Here is a 27623-nt window from a genome sequence, read left to right on the forward strand (position 1 = left end):
GGTTATAGGTCACATTAAATGTGGGAAAAGTCTTGAAATGATTTATTGTGGTCTCCTTTTTTTTTTTTTAATATATATCACAAAAAACAGGGATTTTACCAGGGGTGTGTAACTTTTTATATCCACTGTATGTCATAATAACAAAGCCACAAGTTTTTTTTTTCATTCTCATTAACATTTCACTCTAGGTCCGTACATCTTTAATTTTTGCATGATTAGATCACTAATAATTGACCTTGCTAAGACAGTTGGACGTCACCATTGATTACCTCTCTACTTTCGCACGGAATGTCCATTAGCAATTAGCAGTCTTGGCTTTTTAGTCTCATCACCTTAATCAGAGCCCCCATCTCCCTTAATAATTCTACTAAGTTATTTCTCATCTCTGCCCAATAATTCTCTTTCTTTAAATGTGGCTTACTACTATTATGTTTTAAGGCTTCTCTCTCAACTTCTGGTAACTTAAACACTAACTAGACAAGATCCTGCACTGCTGGTGGCATGGGAGATTTTTCATGTTCTAGTTATTCCATTTTTAGCTAGAAGTAATACTAAACTGGCCAACACTAATATGCACTTTCTTCTTCTAATCTCTTCAGTTCAGCTTATAAAAATTTCAACTTTGACATTTACCAGTCAGCCCCTATGACTGTGGGAAGTACTTTGAATAATGTTTTTATATAATCTTAATTTGTCACATCCCCAAAAATATGTTCCCAAGCTTTCCTCTTCATCCACACCTTCAACATGATTGGTCAAGTTGGGGATACATTTTAAAGTACCTTTCTGGGGTGTAAAAATATCTGTGCAAGCATTGCCAGCAAAAACTTCAAAATGTTCTCAATCATGTCACTGAGCTGACCTCTGAACAAATTTCACCCCATTCTTTTACCTTGAACTTCCTGCCTACCTCACTCTGCCATGCAAGCCTCTGTGTCCATGTATGCATCTAATGGTCCTAAATTTGAGCTTTACAAATGCTACTAACCATTCTCTTGCTTGTACCCTCATCTCCCCAAGCATCTTATCAGCACCTTGATCACTTCTGTTTTTTCTCCTTTCATTTTATCAGTCTCTTTGACATATCTACTGTACACCTCAAAACAAGTCTGTAATCCAGAAGTTTGTGTCCTTTCAAATTATATTGTTCCTGATATCTCTTCCAACTCATTCTGGTTCCACATTCAGTAATATTTTCCCAAAAGTAAAATGTCCTATAACCTTCCATCCAGTTCTTCATATCTGCTGTGTTAACTTTGAAGGGATTCCTCACCATAGCTCTCAACTTCATGCTGGACAAAGCCAAAGTTATTGAGGGGACAAAGGGCCATAAAATAGGGACAGTTTTTAAATATTGCTTTTATAAACTTAGAAAGCTGATAGCATAACAGATTTTGTATTTAAATGAATTTTCTGAAGGATATGAAGTCTGAATCTCAAACATCTTGTCATTATTTTCTGAATTCCTCAATGACTTGCCAATGATTTGCCAGAAAACCACAATTTTATGCGTAAAAGACTAAAAATATGAGTCACAAATCTGGACATTCTGCGAAAGTCAGTACATTTGAGAGGTATGTTCCTCACCATTCCTGTTGGAAATGGTTCAAATTTCCATTATCAATATTACTTTTTCATAGTGAGACTCCTTGACATCTCTTATACTTTGTTCCCATCAGCTCTGTCCATGTCTACACTGCATAGTTTTCACATGCCCCAGTCACACAGTCGAGCAGAACGTGTTAATATTTAGCTCAGTAACTTGAACTCTGTAATAAGTAAAGTAATCTCATTCTACTCGCTTCATAATATTCCTTCAAATTTGATATTGCCAAGCCACTCTCTTCTTTTGGTAAATTAATTTTTTGACAACTCACCCTGTGGTGTGTATTGTTCCACAGTTAAGACATTACCAACCTCCTTCATTTGTTCCAATAAGTGTTACTTGGAATATCTAATACTGTCTGAGCTGCATATAAAATTTTCATTGCCACAAAACATTTTAAGTTTCTATACCTTTTGATCTAAGTCCATTGGAATCCATGTCAGCTTATAAGTCATCTTTTTACTTGGTCCTTTATCTCTTCCCATACCACATGTGCTGTTTTCTGTGTTCCCCGCATCAGCCATATACCCAAATATCTAACCCTGTAATTCCCCCGCAGATATGGATAGGCCTAAACCAGTTCCATAGCTGGAACATAATTGCTAATGCTTTTGCCTTCTCTTTATTTATTCTAAATCCTTCTAAATTCTCACACTGTCAGTATCTCAAAAGTCATTTGTATATGAGGCTGTGGTTCTATGACATATGGGCAAATGTCATCAGCAAATACATTTTTCTCTTTCCATTTCTTCCATTTCCAACCTGCTATCTTGGAACTGATTTTTTGGGGTTAAAGGCTCTCTATATATATAGAGAGCAAAAAGGAGCAGAGAAAGCAGGCACCTCTGGCAGTTTTGCTTACATGTCTGAAAGCACTCCGTCAGTCTTGCAGTTCCCTTTACTGCCGCAAAAGAACTTTTATCCAAGTTTTGAAGTAATTCTGTGCATGCCCCTCCAAAGCTGACTCTCTAATACATTCCAAAGTCAGACTTCGACAAGGCCTTATCTGGTCCCAAAACTGATGCAAGTTCATCTTCTTCAAGTAAGCTGGATAAGCCTAAGAAAATAAGTCAGTCGGTTCTGCCATGTTCTTCAGAACCGCCAGTTAAATGGCCAAGGCTCCCATGGTTCCCAGAGTTTCCTCGGAACCAATGGGTCAAGTGACTCAATCTACGGTGCCGTCATTGTCGGTTTCTGCACCGACTACATTGGCACCGATGTCCGTTACGGACTCTTCCTCTTCAGTGCCGACCAAACACCCAGAACTGAAGGAATTTTCATTTAAAGAATTATCACGCACCAGATATTCACCCACAGTCCTTTTTTGGAGAAATGTCCACCCAGATCTCCTTCGGTTTCTTCAGTCCAATCCACCAAGAGTTGAGCAGACTCTGATGTCATGAGACTAGTGGATCTTCTCCTTGTGGCGAGGGGAACACCTCCTTCTACGGTTCCTAACAATTTTGCTTCTGGAACCTTGCCTACTTCCACTCCAGCCTTTATTCCTTCTTCAACTCCAGCTGAGCCCCGGTACCGACCTTCCCAACTTTGACCATTTCCGTGCCGGTTAGAGCTCCTTCTCTGGCACCGATAGCTACCCTGAGTTCTTTGGGTTTGTCAGATCCAGAGACCTCCCAGGGTTGAGGCTTCATTGCCCGTTCTGTGGAGCAGGGTTCAACTTCAATACTTTTGGAGCCTTCCATGCCCCTTGGTGCTTTGACATATGTAAACTTGACTCTGACTTTGGATTTGGGGGATACCTCCTCAGTGCGGGGTGGAACCACGGTTCTGAAGGAGTCTATTTTGGTTTCAGGTTCCTATCCCTTTATGGGGGCCTGCCTTCCAGGCCATGGAGAAGGCCTTGTCCATTGTGGGCAAATAGCCAATATCTTCCTTGTCAGACCAAATGTCTTGTCCTTCCCCTTGACTAGAGCTTCCCTCAGTCTCTTCCATGGGACAAAAGGCACAAAAGACTCTGGATCAAACCACAGTGTTATGTCCTCTTTGGATACTTCTCCAGAACACCTCACCAAAGAGGTACCTTTGAAGAGAAAGTGCAGCCCTATTCCAGGAACCAGATAAGTGGAAAGCTATGGTTCAAGAAATCCCAATGGCCTTTCCAGGACTTGCGTCACAACGACTTCTCAATCGGATTCTTTCCCTGGTAATTCTTATCAGCGTTCCTGAAAGGAGGCCTGATAGCCTTCCTCTGGAGGCAGTGTGTGGGGGCAGTTAGCCCTGCACCAATCTGCCTGGCTAAGGATAACTACTGACAATTGGGTGCAGAGGATTACAACCAGAGGTTACAGTATCCCCCCTGTCTATTGTATGCCTTTCCCCTGATTCCTGTAATATGCCAGTTTCTAATGAAAGCCAACAGGTTGAAGAACAGATTAATTCTCATCGCCCCATTCTGACCTGGACAGGTCTGGTTCCCTTCCTTTGGCCTCATCTACTTCAGATACCCTGGATACTGGACCCAATTCTGGAACTGTTGTCCCACCCTGAGGGCCTGGTTCATCCGAATCTTTGGCATCTCAAGCTCACTGTGGGTTTCTCCAGTTTCCATGATCCCCAGTCCAACGCATCTTTCTAGCCCACCACAAACCTACAACAAGAAAATTGTAGCTTAACAAGTGGCTAAATCATGACCCATATTCTGTGCCTATTGATAAAGTTCTGGAATTTTTAACTTACTCTTTCAGCAGGAGCATCTGCCTCTAATATTCGAGTGCATGTTGCTGTGATCTCTAAATTTTCATATTGGTTTAAATCAGTGGTGCTCAACTTCTGGCCTGGGGCACAAATCCAGCCCTCCACTCAACACCATCCGGCCCCGCACAGTAACCAAAAAATCTTTAAAAAAGTGAAAAAATACTATGCCTTACTCCAGGCATGCAAACTTTCCAGCACATGCTTACTTACCTAATTGACTGCAGTTGCACACACCTCTAATTTCAGCTGTAGAAGTAACTATTCTTTCTTGTTTATAATGTATAGTTTGTAAACAGTAGTAACTTTCTGCAAGAGTTTGTAATAAGTCATGGCTGCAAGCCAGAATAAAGTTAAATGCAATGTTGATGTAGAAAACAGGCAATTTCATGAATGCTGTCTTAAGTAAAAATGCCAGTCACCTGTACCCAGGGTTGTCAGACGTCCCTATTTGAATGGGACTCTCCTGGGATCAGCAGCCCAATTCCGAGTCCCGCACTGCCTGTTAAAATCTGGGTGAAACAGCCTCCACTTTTTTTTATTGGCCCATATGCCTGTATATGAGCCAATCAAAGAAAATAGCAAAACAGAGCTACTTCTGTTTAATGTAGAACTGCCTGATGTTCCGCACTGAACAAAAGAGGGTCCGCTGTGCGATTGTTTTGATTGACTCGTATACCGGCATACATACCTGGTCCATCAGAAATCTGGCAACCCTGCCTGTACCTATTGTTAACTCTTGACAACTTACTATGTTTTAAGGTGGCCCGCAGATGCATTAAGAATTTGTGTAGTGGCCCTCCCCTCAACTCTGGTTTAAATGGTTCATCCCTTATGTCCCATAAACTTTGCAAAGCTTTTTTGAAAAGATCCTTAATGCTCAGACCTCCTTTGAAAGAACCCTCTGCACCGTGGGAATTGAAGCTGATACTTCAGTCTCTTATTTATTATCCCTTTGAACCTTCTGCAAGTTGTGACTTGATGTTTTTGTCCTGGAAAACGTTGTTCTTGATAGCTATTACTTCTGCGAGAAGAATATCTGAAATACAGGCCTTATCCTGCAAACTTCCCTATCTAATCTTTCATAAGGACAGGGTCTCCCTGCGGGAAAATCCCTTCTCAATACCAAAGGTTGTCTGACAAATATTTATCTATACAGTCCCAGTCTTTTTACCCAACTTCTTGAATAAAGGGGAGTACTGTCTGCACTTACTTAGATGTGCACAGACAATTATATTTCTATCTTCACAGAACAAAGAAAATGAGAAAATCTTATCAGCCGTTTATTTCCTTTTCTTCAGTCACTTTGGGGCATCCAGTTTCTAAAGTTACTCTAGCTAAGTGGCTTAGAAGACTGTAACACCTTTGTTTATAACAAAAAGGGAATGCATCTGCCAAGACCTGTAAAAGCCCATTCAACTAGAACAATAGCAGCTTCTGAAGTTTTTCATGCCAGAGCTTCCCTGGATGAAATTTGTGCAGTGGCAACATGGGCATCTCCTCATACATTTATTATGCATTACAAATCGGATCTGGTCTCTAGGGGACATGCGTCATTCAGCTGAATGGTGCCCAGGAATATTCCTCTGTGAAATTTCCCAAAGTTCAGGTAGCTAGGGACTGTCCCCCACAGTCAAGGATTAGGTGAAGATTGATGCCATCAGATAAAGAAGTTATGTCTTACCATAACATTCCATCTGTGTTGTCGATCTTCACTTATCATTGACACTCCCCCTCTCCTTCCCCCTGCCTTTAGTTCTCTTGGTGGATTGGATCTCCCCAATGATTGGCTTTCATGGTAAAGTTACAGATGTGGCCTCTGATCTGTTATTCTTGTCTGTCGCTATTGTTTGCAAAGCCTATCTGAGGTACTCTTGTGAGGAGCATTAAGGGTAGATCTTAGCTTAAGAGTTTTTGGAAGGCATGGGTTGGAATAACAGCTGAATCAGTTCTGAAGCTCAGAACTGAGCCCACAGTCAAGGATAAGTGAAGATCAACAACACAGATGGAATGTTATGGTAAGACATAACTTCTTTTTTTTTCTACACTGTCACCTTTGGAAGATCCAACCCTCTATAAAAGTGTTCCCTTCCCTTCTTTCCTCATACAACTCATAATCCCACAGAATATCCATGATTTCTAGTGGTCATTTAGTTATTCTATTTGTTTTTGGGCACCTAAGGTAATTCTCTCCTCCTTCCTGTGCCTTAGACAAACTGCATATACCTTCTAATATCTAAGTGAATTGTCAAAGAAGAGTGTTTGCAAGGTGATGTGGCTCCTCATTAACGTAATTTCTATATTTTCCTTCCAACTCCCTTAATCCTAGTTCCACTTCTTCCCGTAGAAAATCGCCAGAGGCTTGCAAGTCTTTTAACCTTTCCAGTCTGGCATTTATTACTTCTATTCCTTTACCACCATTGTTTCTCTGAACCCCTAATTTTCTTCTGCAGTTCCTCTTAGCCTTTCCCATTCCTGACCTTACATTAAATGCTGTTTTTTCAGCTCCAGCTCTGATTCTCCTGAGAATTCCTTATCTTGTCCTTCTTTTCATCACTGGCTACCCATTTCATGTTTACCCACCTCTGTTTGGCTGCTGTATCAATCCAGGGGTAAGACGATTCTAACATTGTTTTTGGATGGTCTGGCTTTACAATTGGATAAGTGGTCACCTTTTTCAACATCTCCTCATGCTCCTTAGTGACATACCACCTATCTAGTCTGGCTTTAGCACCATATTGGTGAGATTTGTATGTTGCCTCCCTTGCCTCTACTAGCTGTCCCACCCCTCTTCATTAACTTACCAAAAACCCTACCAGTTTTAAGAATTGTATCCCTCCTTGGGCCACCAAGACATCCATCCTAACTGTAACCAGATTTCAGTCTCCCGCTTAAGTGTGATACCTTTCATAAATTCTACTTGTTGCATTATATGAATTACTTTCCCCACCATCAGTTGGGGGTGGTAGACAAAAATTCTATATAATAATACATCTGTCCATCCAGTCCACGCGGGTCAGAAAAAATCTTCCATGTATCTTTTTTAACCTGTTCTACATTGAGAGATGTATGTTTGTTTATTAATGTCAATATTTCTGTTTTCCTGACCTCCACAGCTTCCACTCCATATCCTTCTCTGAAGTCTTTGTTAATCATTTCCAACTATTTTTCTTTGTGCAAGAGCATTTCTTGCAACAAGACATGTAAGATCTAATGATATATAGTAACTACATGATTCTCTTTTCCTTTTTCCGTTCCGCTAAACTGTTGACTTCCAAATTGTCAAGCTAAGTTTGAGTCATCCATTAAGAGCACTGCTTTGATCTAATACCCTATATTTTTTGTGCACATATGTCTGTCAGAATTACTTGCATTATCCCATCCACATTCAACGCTATTAATATACCCACACTATTTATTTTTTTAGATAAAAAAAAAAAAAAGGCAGCACATAACCATTTTCCCACATCAAATGATGCAAACAACAAAACTGTGTATAAAATGTTTCTCCTCCCCCACTACTATGTTATTAAATGCTGTGAGCATGGGCTTGGACATTGTGTCTTGTCTTGCCAAAAAGTAAATCCAGTTCCTTCACGATCTCTTTCTTCTCCTCCCACAGCAAGTTATTAACCATCCACCCTTCTTGCACAGATTTACAGTCAGCAAACAGTCTTTACCACCATATGTTGCACAATTTCAGTGATTCATATGATCTTACCAGCTGAATATATCCATGTAAATCATAAGAAAGGCATTTATTTTGATTAGTCCTCCTTATTTCCTATACCCTAATGATACATTGTCCTTTGGATCAATTTCTACCAAGTAATGTCTGTTAAAAAATCACTACTAAAATAAGAAGATCAAATGAAAATAAAGATAAATTTCATTGTGTCTTTTAGCATTTTGTGCACCTTTTGCAACATTTGGCAGCCTCTGCATTTATTCAGATAGTTTTGTCCTTCTCCTTTTCTTCCTAGTGATGTCCTCCCCTTCTCCTTGCATTATCTGAAGTTCTACTATAGTATGTGTCCAGTAATAAATGTAATTAACCAATAACTACAAACAGGCAGATTCCCAGTGCCCAATTCCCTACTGCACTTAGCATAAGTTATGTTAGTATGTTGGGGTAGATTAATAATCCATTACAGATGCATCTCTACTGTTCACTAATGATTTCCAATTATACTGTCTCCAAAGCACTACATGATGCTTTTCAATTGCTTTCCACTTCTGGTTGCTGCTGCTGTTCCAGTAATTCTTACTGCCTTGATCAGTCCTTCTGTACTTCTTCCCCAAGTTATTGGGTATTACAAGTCATTGCCCTCTTCCTGTCTTCCATTTGTAGTTTAAACATCAGGAAGAGTTTCACAGGCCATCTTTCTCTTGGCACCTTCTTAGGATGTTCTGACAGGCTTCTCTCTCTTCCTTGTTGGTCTCCTTTCCCCACTATTTCTCTAAATTCTGTAAACTTTTCCATCTCAGCTCTGGCCATTTCAGGATCCAGAAAGGTTTTAACACGTGTTGGGAAGGTCACAGGATACTGTAAATAAAATTTTAGTTGTACTAGTTTCAGCTCTTTAAACAGTGGCCTAAATGTCGTCCTTCACAGTCTTGTGGCCAATGAATAATCATTGTCTACAAATACTCTTTTGCTTCCAGTTAACAGTTTTTCCTCTCTGTACTGTAATTCTGACCATATCTGCTCCTTCAAAGAATAGATCTGCTCTTTAACTATTATTGGCCTCCTGGTACCTTTGCTCTCTTGACCTTGGTGCATAAACCCTGTGCATCAGATTGAGTAAGAGATCTTCTTGAGAAGTTCTGTACATATGCTATGCTTGTGAATCAAGATGGGTTTACATTTCTTTTCTTCCATTGCTTCAGATATTCCCACAAATCTAAAGTTTTCTCTCCTCTCCCTCTCCTCCATTTTGATCAGTTTATCTGCAGTATCTTCCTGGAAGGTAATAATGGTGGTGGTCTTATCCTTATGCTCCTCACTTGTCCATAAAAGTGCTGTAATATGGTCTGGCTGACTGGATAAAGCTGCTTCCACTTCATCTTTCCTCTTATCTGTTTTTTTTATTTTTATATAATCCCTTAGAACTTCATTTATTAGCATCACCTCTCTTAATGTTGTGTTCATTTTGGCATAAAGCTCCATGTGCAAGTCCTTTGAGGATCCCACGACCACTCACTGTGCTGTCTATTCCTTTCAATCTATTCCCATATAGCAGCTATATTTTTGTCAAAATGGGTTTTGTTTTCTTTACCTTCTTGGAGCCTTTCTTCTTGAAATTACTTTATAGTGCCAGTCTGTCCCTTTTTGTTTTTTTTTTCAGTATAAAAAGTGGATTTTAATTGAGTTGTATGTCATTTTCCTGTATGAGAGCAGGAGCTGCTTTTTGACTTGGCTTACAAGGCAGACACCATCCCGGAAGTCTTGATGACTTGTCCATGGTAGATGTGAAGGGAGATGCAGTTGTGGGAATGTGAATTGGGAATATAGGAGGGGAGAGAGGGAGAGATGAAGTTAGAACTGTATTTATCTGCTAGTAGATTGGCTATGTCCTCTGGATCCAAATACATGTTATTTACTAGTAGATCTGTTCGGTGCTGTGCATTGTTTCTGAGGTTTCTAACATAGTTAAAGAAGGCTTTGTGTTTATCTTTTGCTTGTGGGGCTGTTTTTACTTCATCTGGTTTTGGTTGATTTGCTCAGGAGCCATCTTTACTGTGGTCCCAGGTCTCAGAGTCTAGGTTGACTTCTGCACCATTTTGAATGCTATTTCATTGGTGTATGAGCTAACAGTCCTGAGAGGCTTGGTGCCAACCTTGGATCCAGTTTGACCTTTCAGCATTGATTGGAGTTGATCAGTCAGTACTGACAGTACTACAGAGGAGTCTAGAAGATTCTGGGCTCTGGGTAGTAGAGAGTCACTGTCAGTTTTGGACACTTCCATTTAGACTTCTCAGCCCTTAGGATGTGTTAGCCAAATGCATGACTGCAGTCCTGGTGAATCAGAAGCTACAGGGTGTCAAGGTGCCTTCTTACCTCAGACACCATTTCCTAGCTGCTCTGATGTTATAAAATTTTGTGTCAGCACAAGAGTTTTACTTAAATTGTTCAATCCTTGGGCATAACCATGAAAACTGTAAAGTCACAGATGCAGCCATTACGATGCCTCATGTTTATCAGTTGTGCACTAATGTCATGATCAGTTTACCTTCAGAAAAGATGATTCCAGTTCAGAATACAGTCAGTCAGATTCTTCAGTTCAGTTTAGTTCATGCATCCCTTTACCTCAAAAATATAGTTTCGTGCAAGCAACTGTTTTCCTGGTCCCTCTTGCTAGGTTTCACATGAGAGTTCTGCAGTGTACTCCAGAGACACAGTGATGCCAATACACAGATATTTTGTTGCATCAAAAAAGGATTTCCAGAGTTTGCAAAACCCTTTTCTGTTGTAATTAAGCCAGCAGCATTGGCACAGAGGAATAAAGCCCTGACTACAACACACAGGTGGCCCAGCTTTGATTAGTGGCTTGGGTGGTGGTTGAAGCTGGTTTGGGGTGGGGAGGAGGAACTGACAAGATGTGTGCTGGTGCCATCTCCCAGAGTATGAGCCCAAGTGGAACTACCAGAGCTCTGCCAAGAGACCTGGTGCTGCAGTAGGTGGCTGGACAAAGAGGGGCAAATCACCACAGAGGTGGTGACATTCCCCTCACAACATTGTTGCACATGCACCTGGGTGACATTAGCTGAGCACATCATTGGGGGTAGCTAAGTGAAAAAAAAATCACTACCAAGCTGCAGTATGATGACTGCCCTGTGACACAGAGAGGTGCATTGAAGATTGAACCCTTCAAACCCACTCTCATAAGATGGAGCTGTCATGGCAGGGAGACCTTCCCCCATTGTGGGTGAAACTTGGATGTGAGAGTCTCTGATGATGAGGATATTGGGGAGCTGACTGTGAGAGAAGCCTGATGTCAGTGGCAGTAGTGGTGTGAAAAAATGTGAACATTTTTGGCTGTTATGTACAGACAACCTACTCTGGGCAGTCACTTCCTTCTTCCTGCATTCCTTATGACCGTCACCACAGATACCTCAGCCCTATGGTGGGAGATGCATTGCTTAGAGTAGGTGATTCAGAGTGTTTTTCACAGTTGGTGGCCAGTTGCACATTGACATTCTTGAGATGAGGGCAGTCCTTCTCACTTTACAGGTATTTCAGGACGCCTTTCATTGAGATACATTTACCATTCACTCCAGCAATATGGCTGTGGTTTGGGATATAAATGAGCAGTGCAAAATTGATTCATATATACCCTTTGTGTTGAGAGGCCATGATGGATATTTGAATAGGTTGTCTTGAGAAATAATTTTCTTGTAACCGCTTATATTTTCGAGGAAGCCAGTACCATTGTAGACCATCTCAGCTGAAGCTTGCTGTTGTTGAGCAAGCGATTCTTTGGCTTTTCAGTTGTATGTGACCTATTGCTTTAGTGTAGGAAGCCTTGCTGTGGCCAGTTAGTATCCTTGACCTACACAATATGCACATTTTACTCCATGATCATCCTTCTTGGGAGGTGATCCAGCAATGACCCCAGAACTGTCCTTTGCTTCCCTCATTTCTCTTTATGTCCAGGCTCATTCAGAAAACTACACAGGGTAAGTGAAAAGTTATTTTAGAGCCCTATTCTGTACTTGACAAGTGTGGTTCACAGTGCTATAGTGGTACCCTCCAGAGCTGCCTGTTTGACTGAAACTGTCCAGAACCCTGTTGCTTTACCTGTCAAGCAGCCTCACCTGGACCTACTCTTCCTCCATTTAACTGCATGGTTACTCCACTTTCATTGATGGCCAAGAACAGTATATCCCTGCTTAAGGTTGTTCAAATTGTTCCCAAACACTTAGTACAAGACAATTTTAGAAAAGTAAATAGACCTGCTTTGCTGTGTGAGTTACCTCCAAAGGGATAGGATCCTGGTTCAGCACCTTGAATTATCTGTGTGTTTTTGTTTGCACAGACCTAAGTTGTTCTTTCAGTGTACATCTTTCAGCTATTTGTGTTTTTCTCAGGGATTCTACTGTTCTTTGCCTGCCTCCATAGAAGTTTATAAGGCATTCCTTATGTATGTGTTCCATAGCAGACCTTCCTTCAGTGACTCATTTCCCCTTTAGAATTTATATTTCATGTTGGAAAAGGAATTACCTCCATTTAAGCCAGTTCCTAGAGCTGATGTGTATCTTGGAAAGCTCTTTTTGTTTGTCATAACCTCAGCAAAAATAGTTGTAGAGCTTCAAGTTTTGTGTTTTACTCCACCACGTCTGTTTTTTTCTCTCACAAGGATCAGGTGATCTTGCACTCAAATCCTACTTTAATGCTTAAAGTTGCCACTGAATCTGAGTCAGTCAGTTGGTCCACCCATCTTTTTTTCTACAGTACCCCACTAGAGAGAAGTACATTTTGCATTGCATGGATATTTATAGGCAATTAGGATTTTATATTGGCAAAATCAAACATAAAAGATAATCAGTTGTTTGGTGGTTATGCTGGTAACCATTTGAGTCAAAATTCATTGTGTCCATTTGGATTTTGGAAAGTATTTACTTTTATTGTGTAAAGTACAGGAAGGTCTTACCTACTGTGCCTACACCACACATGTCTAGGGCATTACATGGTACAAGCATTCTTTAAAAAGACTTCTGTGGCCTGACTGTGCGGTGCAGACGGTTGGATCTCTGAGTGTGACTCAGGTGACAAGGATTCAGTTTACAGGTTCAGGCACTGGAGGAGCTAGTCAGGGATGGGAAGGATTGAAAGGGTGTGACCCACTTGCATGTTTTAGGGAAGTGGGGAAGATACTCATGGATACACTGTGTGGTGCGACTTCCTTGGAGGAGACCATGGAAACCATCATCAGGTGCATGACTGCTTGAAGGGAATCATGTCCTCCTGTTCTCATATTGCAGTATTCAAAACCCTTGGGTTATTCTCTGCTTAGCTACCCAAATGCCCCACCAGTATACAAAAGCTTCTAGTCACTGCTACATACGTGGGACATCTGACATTTGCCATAGGGAGCATGGGCCATAAAAGTGATGTCTATACATACTTTTCCTCTGAATTTCTCTGCTGCTAGTTGAACATCAGCTCTTCCTGCCATCCCTGTTGTCGGATCTTCACATTTAAAGATAAGTACCCTTTTGGGGCCATTTTTTGTATTCTCTTTTTGGTCACTTCATGCCTGTTCAGGTTCATGTCATCCTGGAAAGGAAAGTGCAGTTGCGGACGTCAGATCGCCCATAAGGATATCCATGACCTCTGCCTTTTGTGTCATGGTCACGACCACAAAACCTGCATGATTTGTCAGGCCTTCTCTCCTAAGATATTCTGCAACCATCTGCACACCTAAATATTTATTTAGAAAACCATTGTCTTAAATGTCTGGCTCTGGAAATGGAAGGGCTGTCCGGTCAGACCGTAAAGTCACCAAAAAAAGAAGGCCAAAGTCTCCAGGCCTGAAATTACTGCTGCACCTCCTGCACTCGACGTTCCTCCTGTGGCCAGCTTTCATTTGGAGGAACCTACAGAAACTTCCGAGTTAGGTATAGCGGGTACCATTTGGAAGGCCGCAGAACCTAGGGTGGAAAGCACATCTGTGGAGGGTTTTGCAGATGTCTGGCACTGACAACGAGGGGGAACCCTGGCTCGCAACGTATGTCCCGACGAGTCCTTCCACTGCTTCAGAACAGTCAGAACTGAGGCCCTCCTTAGGCCCTATGCCCTCCAGGTGTAGCCTTTCTTTAAAAAGAAAAAAGACAAAACATGTCACTTCCTCTCCAGAAAGGCTACCTGATTGGCAAGCTTTCTCCCAGAGCTTATTTAATGCCTTCATGGCCCTTAGGCCTTCTGTGCCTACTTCCCCTCCGGTTGCCCCTCCACTTATTAGTTCTAGGCCTCAGGCTGAAGATGCCCTGCCTCCCGAAGTGGAAGATTCTTCAGACTTTTCTTCAGAGGACTCCCTTTCTTATACCTCCCTAATGCTTTCCCCTCTGGGGTACGCTTCCCCAGAGGAAGACTCTGCTGAGACTGACTCTTCAGGAGAGGACCTCACCTTTGGTAAACCATCTCTAAAATGAGAGAATTTTTTTCAGTAGGATTCCTCTGAAATGTATGAGATTCAAAAGAGATATATTACAAAGCACTTACAGATGGACACTCCTTCAAATTCTGCCATCCCTCTGGTCTTGCCAGCCTTTCTGGACATCTTCAATGCAGCCTCCTTGAACCCTGATTCCCAACCATCTGCCCCTTGAAGGCATAACAGGTTTTGTAAGGTCCCTGATGAAGCCAAACTTCTAATAACATGTCCATTTACAGACCGTGGCACTGTCTCAGTCTCTGCAGACAAACCATCCAGACTACTTCCCTCCACCACTGTCCTTCCCACAGATAAGGACAGTAAGGCCATGGAACACATTGGCAAAAAGTATACAGTTCTGCCACTTTGGGCTTTAGGGTCATTAATTACCAGACACACACATCTAAGTATGCCCTGGACCTTTTGACTTGAGTTTCCAAACTTTTGGCTGATCTACCAGATTCGCTTTCTAAGGCTCAAATTTGTAGCCTTGTCTTCTCAAGTAAGACATTCAGTCAGAGGCAGCTATGATGCTGCAGAAGCCTCGGCCAGATCTGCAGCCTCTGCCTCTATCCTTAGAAGGTATTCATGGCAAAGACCACAACCCTTACCTGATGATATAAGGGCTAAACTTCTAGATGCACCCTTGGACAATTCTGCCCTTTTGGGGCTAAAGTGGCAGAGCTCTTTAAAACCCTCCAGCAAAAGAGAAAGGAATTACAAGACCTAAAACATTTGTTCATCTCTGCAATCCCTAAATTTCATAGGAATTATCCCACAAAGACTCAGTTCAATAGGAAACATTCTGCTCCCACCCTTTATTCTAGGAGCAAAAAGAGCACCAGGAAGCAGCAGCCTCCTTTCAGGCCTACTCAGACCCCAGATCAGAAACTTCAGTTTCAGGAAAGGGCAGGTAGTCTGTTACTACCTACCTTCGCACCCCCTCCCCCTCCAGATTTCATTCTCTTATCCCTAAGAGACTCTCACTGCCTTCCAGTCTGGCAAAGCATTACCTCAGACAGGTGGGTCTTGTTTGTTATAGAAAAGGGTTATTTCATTACCTGGATCCCTCCTCCCTTCTTAAGAGGCATCCTGCAGCCACCCAAAGACCAGCTATGCCTTTTCCAGACAGTCTTAGACAGCCTCCTTTCTCAAGGGACTCTCCAGCCTGTCCCTTTGTCAGAAAAGAGAAGGGCTTTTATTCCAGACTTTTCTTAGTCCCAAGGAAAGATGGCCCATGGAGGCCTATCCTGGATCTCTCCCACCTCAACCTTTTCCTACAAGTACCCACTTTCTGCCTGCTTACTGTACAGACTCTCTTACCACTGCTAATGCCTCAGGCATTTCTCACCTCATTGAACGTAAAGGATGCATATCTACGTATCTCTGTAAGACCCAGCTACAAGAAATATTTACGATTTTCTGTGGGTTCCTCACATTTTCAGTTCTCTGCCTTGCCCTTTGGACTGCCTACTTCTCCAAGGGTATTCACCTGGCTCCTGTAATAGCCTATTGCAGGGTACAGTTGATTCAAATCTTTCCATTCCAGCATGGCCTTCTAATCCAGACAGACTGCTTCAGTCGCCTTCACCCCCAACTCCACAAAGTCATTTCTGTCCTACAGTCACTGGGTTTCAACATTGCTTACCCAAGTCCAATCTAAACCCCCTCCTAGAACCAAGTTTTCCTGGGGTGCAGAATAAGGACAGATGTTATGAAGACGCTCCTTCCACCTCAAAAGGTGGAAAACCTGAAGCTATATGCGCTGTCTGTCCCCCACACCACTGCTATGACAGCGACACAATATCTAAGACTCCTGGGTCATATGGCTTCCACTATACCCATGTTGCTATTGGCAAGACTCCACATGAGAACTTCAGTGGTAACCAAAGCCCACATGGACTCCACACTCCCTTCCTTCCATGCCTAAGGAATGAGATCCTTTGGTGGTTGGACCAAGTCTCCCTCAACCCAGGACTTCCTTTACAACCTCTCCCACCAGTCCAGGAGATGTACACAGATGCCTTGGATCTGGGCTGGAGAGCTGGTTTGGACAGCTTGAAGGTGCAAGGCACCTAGACAGGCACCTTCAGGCGGGAGCACATCAACATCAGAGAAATAAGAGCAATTGTATTTGCCTTGAGGGCCTTCCAACACACCCTGAAGCAAGGCCCTCTGAAGTTGTTCACAGGCAACACTACATTTCTCTGTTATGTGAACAAACAGGGGGAACAAAATTTTACTTGCTGTGCAGACTTGCACTCCAAGCGTAGGAACTGGTGGGCCAGCATGGAGTCACTCTGCAGGCAGTCTCCATTCATTCAGGTCAGGACAGTCAACCAGACACCTTGAGCAGGTCCTTGTCACAATCCCATGAATGGATGCTACACAGGGATGTGTTCCTGGACATAGTCTACAAGTGGGGTACCCCACAAATAGATCTGTTTGCCTCCCCTCTGAACAGACAGTTTCCACTCTTTTGTACCAGGGTACCCAGCCCCCTAGCAAGGGCAACAGATGCCTTCTCTGTCTCATGGAAGGGGATGTTTCTCTGTGCATTCCCCCCTTCCCACTTCTACAAAAAGTACTACCGAAAATCCAGCAGGACAAACCAAAAATCTTGTTGGTGACTCACTTTTGGCCAAGACAGCATTGGTTCCTCCTCCTCCTGCATTTAGCCAAGGGCAGTCATCACAAGTTACCTCACAGAGTGGACCTTCTCACACAGGGCAAGGGATCCCTAATCCATCCCCACCTGGAATCTCTGAATCTAACTCTGTGGGAGAAAGAATTTTGATCCCTTTCAGACACCTTTACACCGAGGACATGCTTAAAGTCCTGCAGGAGGCCAGGAAACCCAATACTAGGAGAGCTTATATGTCTAAATGGAAACAATTCTCCATTTGGTGTCTACAAAGACAGCTTGACCCATTTCAGTGTGAGGTCCCGCTATCTATCTGTCCTATCTGTGTGAATTGTTGCAAGCAGGATTGGCATATTCTTCTAAGGGCCACCTAGCTGCTGTTTCGGCTTGTCTGCCTCTTGACCCTCCTCTTGCCTTCCAACTCCCAGTAAAGTTATTTCTTAAGGGAGTACTACACCCCAGGACCCGCAGGAGGCCAGTTCCACCTCCATGGGACCTGAATTACATCTTAAGAGAAGTTCACTGTTGCCCCTTTTGAACCAGCATTTAAAGCCTGTCTGAAACATTGCACTTGGAAGACTGTGTGCTTGGTGGCCCCGACATCAGCTAGAAGATTGTCAGAGCTTCAGACTCTCATGGCAACCCCTCCTTTTCTCCTCTTCCACAAGGATAGAGTGACTCTGAGGACCAACCCGTACGTCATGCCCAAGGTGGTCAATGAGCTGTTCCGGAACCAACGTATTCACCTTCCCACCTTTTTTCTACATCCCCAGAATGACAGTGAGAGAGTCTTACATTTCCTTGATGTTCACAGACAACTCAGATTCTACCTTGAAAAGACCAAGTCCATTAGGAGATCAGAGAAATTGTTGGTTTTTGTTGGTTTCCTTTCATCCCAGAGCTCTGGGAAAAGCAGTGATAAAACAGACCCATCTCTGCCTGGATTTCCAGGGCCATATAATTTTGTTCCACCTACCATGGCAAACATGTTGCCTCAAAAATTAAAGCCCACTCCACTAGAGCCATGGCCTCATCTGGAAACTGCTTCTAGTCTAGAGGCAGCTACCTGGACATCTGTCCATACGTTCACCAAACACTTCAAACTGGATCACATCTCCAGGTCTAGAGCAGGATTTGCTAGGGCAGTCCTGCATGGTTTCTTAAAAAACAGTGCCATACCACCCTTCTATTCTTCCCTTTGAGCTTTGGCACTCACCCAAGGGTTTTGAATACTGCAACATGAGAATAGACGGAGACAGAATAGTTGTGTAAAATCTTACCATAACCATAGATGTTCTTCTTTTCCATGATGCAATATTCCATCCCTCACTCCTACCCTCTGTGTGTGTGTGTGTGTGTGTGTGTGTGTGTGTGTGTGTATATATATATATATATATATATATATATATATATATATATATATATATATATATGGGTCTATATGACTTGGTCGACAGTTCATATGATCGACTATTTGGTCTACAGTTCATTTGATCGACAAGCATTTGCCCCCTTCCCCAATGTTGTGTGACCCTGGAGTTGATATATATAGTTAGGGGGGGTGGGGGGCACAGCCCCTCACATTCGCCCCCCACCTAAAATGCTTGTCGATCAAATGAACTGTCGACCAAATAAACAGTCTATCATATGAACTGTCGACCAAGTCATATAGACCCATATATATATATGTATATATTTATTTATATGTGTGTGTGTGTGTATATATATATATATATATATATATATATATATATATATATATATATATATATATATATATATATATATATATATATATATATATATATATAATATCCAAGTAAATAATCCCTTCTTGGATGACACAGGACTTGTACAACTATCCTGGGACTAAGGTCCGACTGGGGCGTTCAGTTCTGATGAAAGGTACGTGTAGACATCACTTTTATAGCACACTGTCTCCACGGCCAACGTCAGATGTCCCATGTACCTAGCAGTGACTAGAAGCCTTTGTATACTGGCCGAACGTTCGGGTAGCTAAGCAGAGGATAACCCAAGGGTTTTGAATACTGCAACATAGAAGTGAAGGACAATATGGGTATGGTAAGATTTTACAGATCTATTCTTTCCTTAGGGAAGTGAGGGGCAGCTTTTTTATTCAGCCCTTTACACCTCCTCTCCCTGGTGCTTGGGGGGATTAGGTCTCAAAACATAAATATTTCATTCAGACCACCTCGATGGCTGTTGAATGTTGGCTTGTCTGTATTGATCCTCATCCTTGGTGAAGGCAATGAATGGGCTGATTGAGAGGGGGCTGATGATATACAGTGAGGGTAGCAAGAGTTAAAGGAAAAAAGGAATGTATACACACAAACAAATCTACATATATGGTTTACAATTAAAACATCAGAAGTAAACCGTTCAAAAATCTGGTTTACATGTTCATTGTTCAGAATATGAAGTAGGTTGAAATACCAAAAACCAATACAGGTGAAGTCGTATTCAACTTCTGAAGTCCGTTGCCCTCTTAGCAGCAGTACATACGGACCAATCCGTACTGCACAGTGCTAACAGTAATGTTTTTTCAGGGGAGCAAGCGGCCCCCACACCCCCTGCCACTTATATATTACAAGTGTGAGGTTGCACTACAGTGCGGAAAAGGGTAACTCTCCCGGTCGACTGCAATGAGTCGACTGCTGTTATACAGTCGGTCTTCTTGAGTCGACATTTCAATGTTCTTCAAATTGTTTTTCTGAATTCTGACTCCCACACATGTTATTGTCACACAAGGCACGCTCGACGTTACAGTAGTAAATCTATATCTATATCTATATCTGGATCCCCTACACCGACACACCACAAACCCGACAGCCAAAACACCGACACCACACAAAACTGACAGTCCACATTACCAAACACCATAACACCGACTCACAACTCACACACAACACAAGCACACCAAAAAACTTACAAACCTACACTAAACCTTACATACACAGCTATCTATGCACTAACCTTAACCCAAACCCTAATGTCCGTCACTATTGCACACTTACCTTACCCACACCCTAACCCTAACGTCCATCACTATCGCACACTTACCTTACCCGCACCCTAACCCTAAGGTCCGTCACTATCGCACACTTACCTTACCTGCACCCTAACATCTGTCACTATCGCATACTTACACAGTCGTGCTCGTTTTACATGTCGGTGTTTTCAGCGTTGGGATTTCGTACTGTTGGTTATTTCTGTTGTCGGTCTTCCGGTTTCGGTGTTGTGAATGTTGTTCTTGTGTACTGTCGGTCTACTGAAGTAGACCCCTATATATATATATATATATATATATATATATATATATATATATATATATATATATATATATATATATATATATATATATATATATATACACCACACACACACACACACACATACAGATATATCTGGGGATGGTATTTGTGCTGCTACAACATTGTTTTTTTCTGAATGCCTTTGCAGGACATGACAGATCAGATGTGATCTCAAGGTGTGGTCTTCCTTTGGGATCACCATCATCTGAAGTTTACTTTTCTTGATGTTGCATTTGAAATTCTGTCTTGAAAGTTTAAAGAAGATGGACATGATCATGCTAAATATAGAACTTTGTGTACTTATAACATGATCCATGTCCATCTTCTTCTAGTTGACCACCCTTCTTCCCTTGGCCTTAGGTAGATGAGGTATGCAGGAGGCAGTCTTGTGGGTCTGAATTTCATGTATAAAGATCAAAATGGCTTATGCTTTTCGTTGCCTAGGCAAAACTAGGAGGTAAAATTTTGAGATAACAGGTTGTAAACTGCTCGGTGACCTTGGCTTTTTGGTAAATTGTAGTCAAATTTCCTTTGATATTATTTAGAATCCCCTTATGCCTGTTCATATCTTTACACTCATTTAATATTTGTCATGTTGTGTTTAAGTTGCATAAATTTCAGTAACAATTCTTGCAGTAGTATTCGTTTGCACTGAGGTCCCCTCCTAACTTTTGGATTTGTTTCCTTACATTTGCACCAGTTTTGTCAGAATTTCATTTTCATTTCTGTACATACACAAACTTGAATTATGTGCACTCACTTAATCACACACACACTCACCTTTCACTTCTGCACCATCGCAGTCTTTCTTAATGCAGTGGTATATACTTATTCATTTGAATATTTTACCCAGTTGTTCTGAACTCTGTTTTGGACTTGCTTAAATCACTTACTTGCTTATTTGTAGAAGCATGCACTTTCTTTTATTTATAAGGACTTGTATGACCTTTATTTGGTTAATACTTAATGAGATATCTTCCACTGTCTTTATTTTTCCCAGTTTATGCGTGAGATGGCTGGTGCTTGGCAGATGACCGTGGAGCAGAAACTTGGTCTGTTTTCTGAGATGAAGAAGGAAGCAGATCCTTTGGCTGCTTCAGAAGAGAGTCAGCCTTTCCCCTGCCCTCCTGAAGTCCTACCTCATTCCATCTGGATTGATGTGAGTACTGTCAGCAGGGAGAAGGGTAATTTATGTGTGACAAGCATGTTCTTTATTCCTTGGTTTTCAGGTAGCATAACCATTTGTATTCTTACTGTTTATCAGCCAAGTTTTTGTACTGATTCATCAGCCAGAGTGAATGTCTGCTCTGTGAATTTGAATTTCTAGTAATGTCATTTTTGGCCCCAAATTGTTATAATGACTTCTTTGCATTTTGTTCAGGTTTTTTCTTTGATGGGAGGTAGATAGTACAGAATTGGTGCTGTATCTGAAAAAAAAGAAAAATACATTATATATATATATATATATATATATATATATATATGTACACACACACACATCTATTTGTGTGTATATATATATATATATATATATATATATATATAGATATATATGTGTGTGTGTGTGTGTGTGTGTACTGAACAAGGAACACAGTTCTCTACCTGCTGCATTGAGCCAGAAAAGGTTTACATATAAACTTGTTTCCCTTAAAAATGCCCATCACTGAAAAAATGTGCTCCAGCCAAACCACATTTCTGTACTACTATAGTCCATGTCCAAAACAAGGAACTCATCTGGGAATTCCCTGTATTCTCACCAAGTCTCACCAAGTCTCTAAAATTGGAACACTGTCCTGCTGCAAGTCAGAGACTGACAAGACATATACCCTCAAGTTACTGCTAAAACAATATCTAAGCAAAAATTGACTCTTCTCCTGCTCAGCTCCTAGCTAGAATAAAATCGTTGGCCACACCTACTACCTTTTCTCCAAATGCTTGTCTTTTCCACTTCCCTCTTATTCTCCACTGGGCCAGAAAGATACTCACTAAACCACAAGAAGAAACTTGTTTACATAAATTATATCAAAAATAGGTGCTAAGTGACGAGACTGAATCTCTACTTCTCTCTAATCAGATCCACCACAATCTCACAATCCTCCATCCACAGTTTCATCACTCTCCGTATCTATCCAAAACTAATACTCCTTATAAGTCCAAGTAGCCCCATCCTTTCAGACTTTCCCAGTTATTTTACTTCTCAGTCTTAAATGTAATGGTACTTTCATAGTTGCTTTACTACTAACATATCATAGTATATCATATTATCAACCACCTTCCCACCCCCCTTTATACTATGCCCATAGTTAAGCTGTGTCTTCATTTTAATTGCTAGAAATCGCAGGTTATATTACTGTATCTTTTGCAGTATTTTCTCTCTCGACTCTATACAAGCCTGTACCTTTTTCTAATGAGTGAGCAACACTGTGTATAAACCATATGTGTGTGCTGTGTTTCTAAATGATGTTTAGGTAAGCTATTGTAAATATTTTTCTCTTATGTATGTACATTTGCCTATATTTTTTATTCCATGTAATATCATGTAACAATATTTTGTGTATGCGTCAAAACTGGTGCTTTTCTCCCCAGGCCTCCACTGAAAACTTTTTTTATCCCAGTTGGACTTTCCCAGTAAACAAAGATGGATAAAGAGCCAAGAATCATTCAAGCCCAGATATGCTCCCTTTTCTGTATCGTTACTGTTACTACCACACTCTGACTTCCACCAAGTCTGTATAATTGCCGACAATCTTTTTGTGCAGTACAACATTATTTTGCTAATGTCTATATCTGTCATATCAGCAGTTCCTTTTTTGATACAGTAACCCTGTTATCAAAGTGAAAAAACTCTTGCTGGATTTGCCTAACATAATCTAGCCTTCCTATTGTGAATCCATGTTGTCTTGGGTCCCTTGATGTTTGCTTCTAGGTGTAGAAGTCTTTTCTTCAACAATATTCCGTGAATTTCCATAGAACTTATTTAAGACTGAATGACTGACTGCAGTAGTTTTCATCCTCTTTCTGTCACTGTTATGAAGGAGAATGATGTCTGCTCTCTTCTGTTCTTCAGAAACCTTATACTTCTCCCATGCTTTGTTTAAAAGATTAGACTTTGGTATTGCAATTTCACGCTACCCCCCCCCCCCCAATTCTGCTAGGATTTTTTTGAAGAATTCCATCATATCCAGAAGTCACATCCACTTTTAGTTTCTGGAAATTGTTCAGGACCTTTCTTTAAAGAACAACTGATGCCAGTCTTGTTTACCTGGGCACTTCCACATGCAACAACTGGCACCTTCTGATGTTCTTCATGTTTCACTGTTGCAGTCCTGACTTGTGAGATTTCCTGCTGTGGAAGCCCTTGGCCGGCCCGACTATCAGAGTAAAAATCTCCCTCCTCCTAAGGCTGGTGGTTGTCCTAACCTGACATCAGTGTGCTTGGTTATAAATAGAGCCAGCCAGTGCCATGAAATCATTTTTTCTTGACCCCTAGAAGGTTGGAGCCCCCAGGATGAACCATAAGCAAGGGACAAAGGTAGAAAAAGGGCCTGCAGTGTAAACACCCAGGGGGGTCCTCTGGTTAGGGAAAAAAGCAGACTATTACTGCAGGCAAAAGAGAGAGGGATGGAGGGAAAGAAGACTGCAACAGTGAATACACTTGAGCATCTGAATTTATGATAAGTGTATGCAACTGTACTATGTTCTTCATGGTTAACTGTTGCAGTCCTGACTTGTGGGATGATTCCCAAAGCTGTAATAAGGGCGGAAGGAAGATAATGGGGAAGAGAGGATGCCCTACAGAATGTCCACCATCCTTGTTCTTGATGGGCTAATCTGTAAAACTTCCAGATCTGTGATCTTGTTTCCCCATCTGAATCTGAGAACACTGGAATCAAGACTGCTGGTTTGTAAAGAGATTCTCATACTGGCTAATACCTCCCCTTTGTAAATTATCAGAAATGCCCCACTTTCTTGTGCAACTATTGTCAGAGTGCTCCATTTAAAACTTAGCAAGTTAAAGATCCCCTTCAGTAGTACTGTCCCCTTTTCTGTGATTCAGTGGCATAGCTAGAGTTTGCGCTGCCCGGAGCTGTCTTTTAGTTTTCTACTCCTCCCCACTCACAAAATCACGGTCAAATGAGCCCCCCCCCCCTCCACAGCCATTCCAGTGTCCCATTACTTGGCTGTTTCTCCCCATTTACCATAAACACTGTACTGTGCATACTGATTTATGCTTTACTTCTGCAGTGATTATTTCAGTTTCATTTAAAACTTTTATTTTAAATTTTGTATCACAAACACTGACAGACATCTGCTAAACAAAGCAAAACAGTCTCACAATGAAACAGGCTTAGCATTAAAACTGCCCTTGAAACTCACATTTATTGAAACAGCATTGAAACCGACATTCAAAGAAAAGGCATCTGGCCAGTGGCTGATAAAGTTTACCTTTGGGCTGTTTTTCAAATCATAGGCCCCTTGCACACATACGTAGGACCATGCAAACATACAGGAGTTCTTTGATTCACCTTCTTGATTGTATTAAATTATATTCCTTGTATAATACAGCACACTTATTAGAGCATGTTTTAAATTTATTGTTTTGAACATTTTTCCAGTAAGCAATGAAACAAAATGTATGAACCAATAATAACAGAACTGCCCAATTCAGAACATTTCCATCACAAAAGTCTACTCTAACATCTGTCATTACAGTCCACCAATGTCAGTAAATGTGTACAATCTCTGCCAAAGTAAAATTCATCTAAGTAATTCCACATTAAAAAGATCTATAACTAACAAAGAGGTTGCTGCTAGCAAACAACTTTATATTTCATTGTTTCATCTACAAATAAAGTGTCTGTTGCCCTTGAAGAATAAATTGCCTATGTTTCATTAAAAAATAAGGTTGTAATACTGCAATAGGGAATGGATCGCAAACTGATAACAGGTTTATAGTTGCTAGGTATGTCTTCCAAAACAGGACATTCTCAGGACTGCAGCAAGCATCTACCCCCTTTAAAGTACAACACAGTACAGTATCAGCACTCGTCTACATACTGTGGGAGTAGAACTCACAGCCTTCTGCTTGAAAACCAAGTATACTACCTGTTGTGCTACTAACAGTGCAGACAGACTTGGCATATGCAGCACTAAACTTCTCTTCTAAAGCTCTCAGCTCCTTGTAAAATCAACTTGACACTCAACTATATCTCTCAACTTTCCAGCACAAGAAATCTGGAAAAATGTATTGGGGGTTGGGGGAACAAAGGCCCAAAACCAGGGTCACATTTTAAACATTACTTGTATAATCTTAGAACATTGCTAGACTAAAATGTTTTGTGTTACCACGTGTTTCCTGAAAGATAGGAAGACTGAAACTTAAATGGATATCATTATTTAGTGAATTAATTTCCCACTGATTTCACAGAAAACCACAAATTTTAAGAGAAACAGACCAAAAGTATGAGCTAAACATTCCAGACAGTCTGTAAAAATTTGGACAGGACTCAACTCCTTGAATCACAAGTGGTGTTATGGGTAGAGAATTTCTGGCTCTTGTTTCTTGCACCTAAAGTACAGGGTTTGAGCCTGAGTAGCACTAATTGCCAGGTAAACCTAACTGGGGCATATTACACACACACACACAAATACTTGGAATGGAATGGTGAACAGACACAGACACAGACACACACACACACACAGAGCCTCCCTTCCCATACTTGGAGCGGTGAAGCAAAATTCTGTGAACACTCATTGGCGTAAGGAACAGAACACCGAAGCAGCAGCAAAACACACCCTCCCCTTATTTGGAATGAAATGGTGAAGCAAAATTCCATGGATACTCGTTGGCAGCAAAACTTAAAATTGAGTGAGCGGACAGGAATCCAGGTTGTCGCACACACAGACTTGATGCGACCAGACTGGAAGAACAGGATGTTAATTTAACTATTAAAGTAACAGTCCCAAAAGTGCCGCCCAGGGTGGACCTCCCCCCAGCTATGCCACTGCTTTGATTGCTTTCCTTCTCGTGGTGATGTGGTCTTCATATACCTCTTGTTCATACTAAGTTATCATTTCTAGTCTCCAGTATTGCTCGTAGTACTTTCTCTTGTTGCTGTTACTCTGATCCCTTCCCTTATATTACCTCCTATTTTGTCTCTTCTGTTTTTCCTATAAACTGTGTAACTTGCTGGGTTAACTTTCTACACAGTTTTCCATGCATTGTGCTGCTTTCACTGTCATGGTTTCCATACATTGTTTTGTTATCTCTACCCTTTAATCAGTTCTGCCCACTTTGGTCTGATATTGCTCTATGTTGCTTAATCTGTGAATGTAATTTATACCAGTGTCATGCTAATCAGTTTTTCTGTGTGCCTTTTACCCCCCATGCCTGCCGACAGTCAACCCTTTCTCAGTTAGACTCAATCGGCCTTTCTCGGAATGTACCTGTTACAGTATGGCATGGACACATCCTGAGGGGCAGTCACTTAGGTAGCCAGGAGGGTGGTTTGAACCGCTGCTTCCATTTTTGCTTCTGCTTCACTGTCAGAGGTAGACACACTCTTCCCTGGTCCAGGTAAGTCCTGAGTTTCCTTCCAGACAAGGACCCTTTTGCATCATGTTTTACTTCTCCCTGGGAGCTACAGCTGCTTCCCAGAAGCTTTGCATCATTTTCACTGTGAGCTGTTGTGGCATTTCTGTTATGTTGCTGATGTAATCACGCACATCACTGTAAGGGGCATCCTGTTCTCTCCCCACTCACATGCACATGCTTCTTCACACTTGACCATTTAGAGCTAACAAAACCAGCTTTGGATTGCCAAGGCTACACCCCTGGACATACTGCCACTTCTGAAATGCAAGCCTCTACTTGTGTATGAATAGACTGCTAAAGGGGACCACCATCATCCTCCCCCCCAGGTTAAGCAAGCCAGCAAAGTCAATGTTTCATAACCCCACCCACCCGCAGTGCCTGAGCTGCTTATTGAATTCAAATGACGTGTTTGTAACCAACGAGCCCGGTTGCCGTACTAATAACTGTGGTGTAATTTAAAGAAGAGACTCGCACAGATATTTTGGTCCATATGAAAATATTTTGGAGCCTTCTACAGGAAACCAGTATAAACGTTCACTTGAAGCTGGAGAACAAGAGAAGGAACCGAAAACTATGA

At 41.6% G+C, this 27623-nt stretch overlaps 1 protein-coding gene across 1 annotated transcript in view; it reads left to right on the top strand.

The window, feature by feature from the left end:
• The window catches only part of PI4KA (phosphatidylinositol 4-kinase alpha), a gene marked incomplete at its 5' end in the record, with an annotated part of 2160482 nt that overhangs the window by 1323745 nt on the left and 809114 nt on the right, over nucleotides 1-27623 (top strand). The window contains 1 exon segment of the mRNA XM_044068731.1: nucleotides 21452-21610. Coding sequence (XP_043924666.1) covers nucleotides 21452-21610 — 159 coding nt within the window.

Source organism: Protopterus annectens, chromosome 4.part0 (genome assembly GCF_019279795.1).
Source record: "Protopterus annectens isolate FY-2018-M chromosome 4.part0, PAN1.0, whole genome shotgun sequence".
NCBI classification, from domain to species: Eukaryota; Metazoa; Chordata; order Ceratodontiformes; family Protopteridae; genus Protopterus; species Protopterus annectens.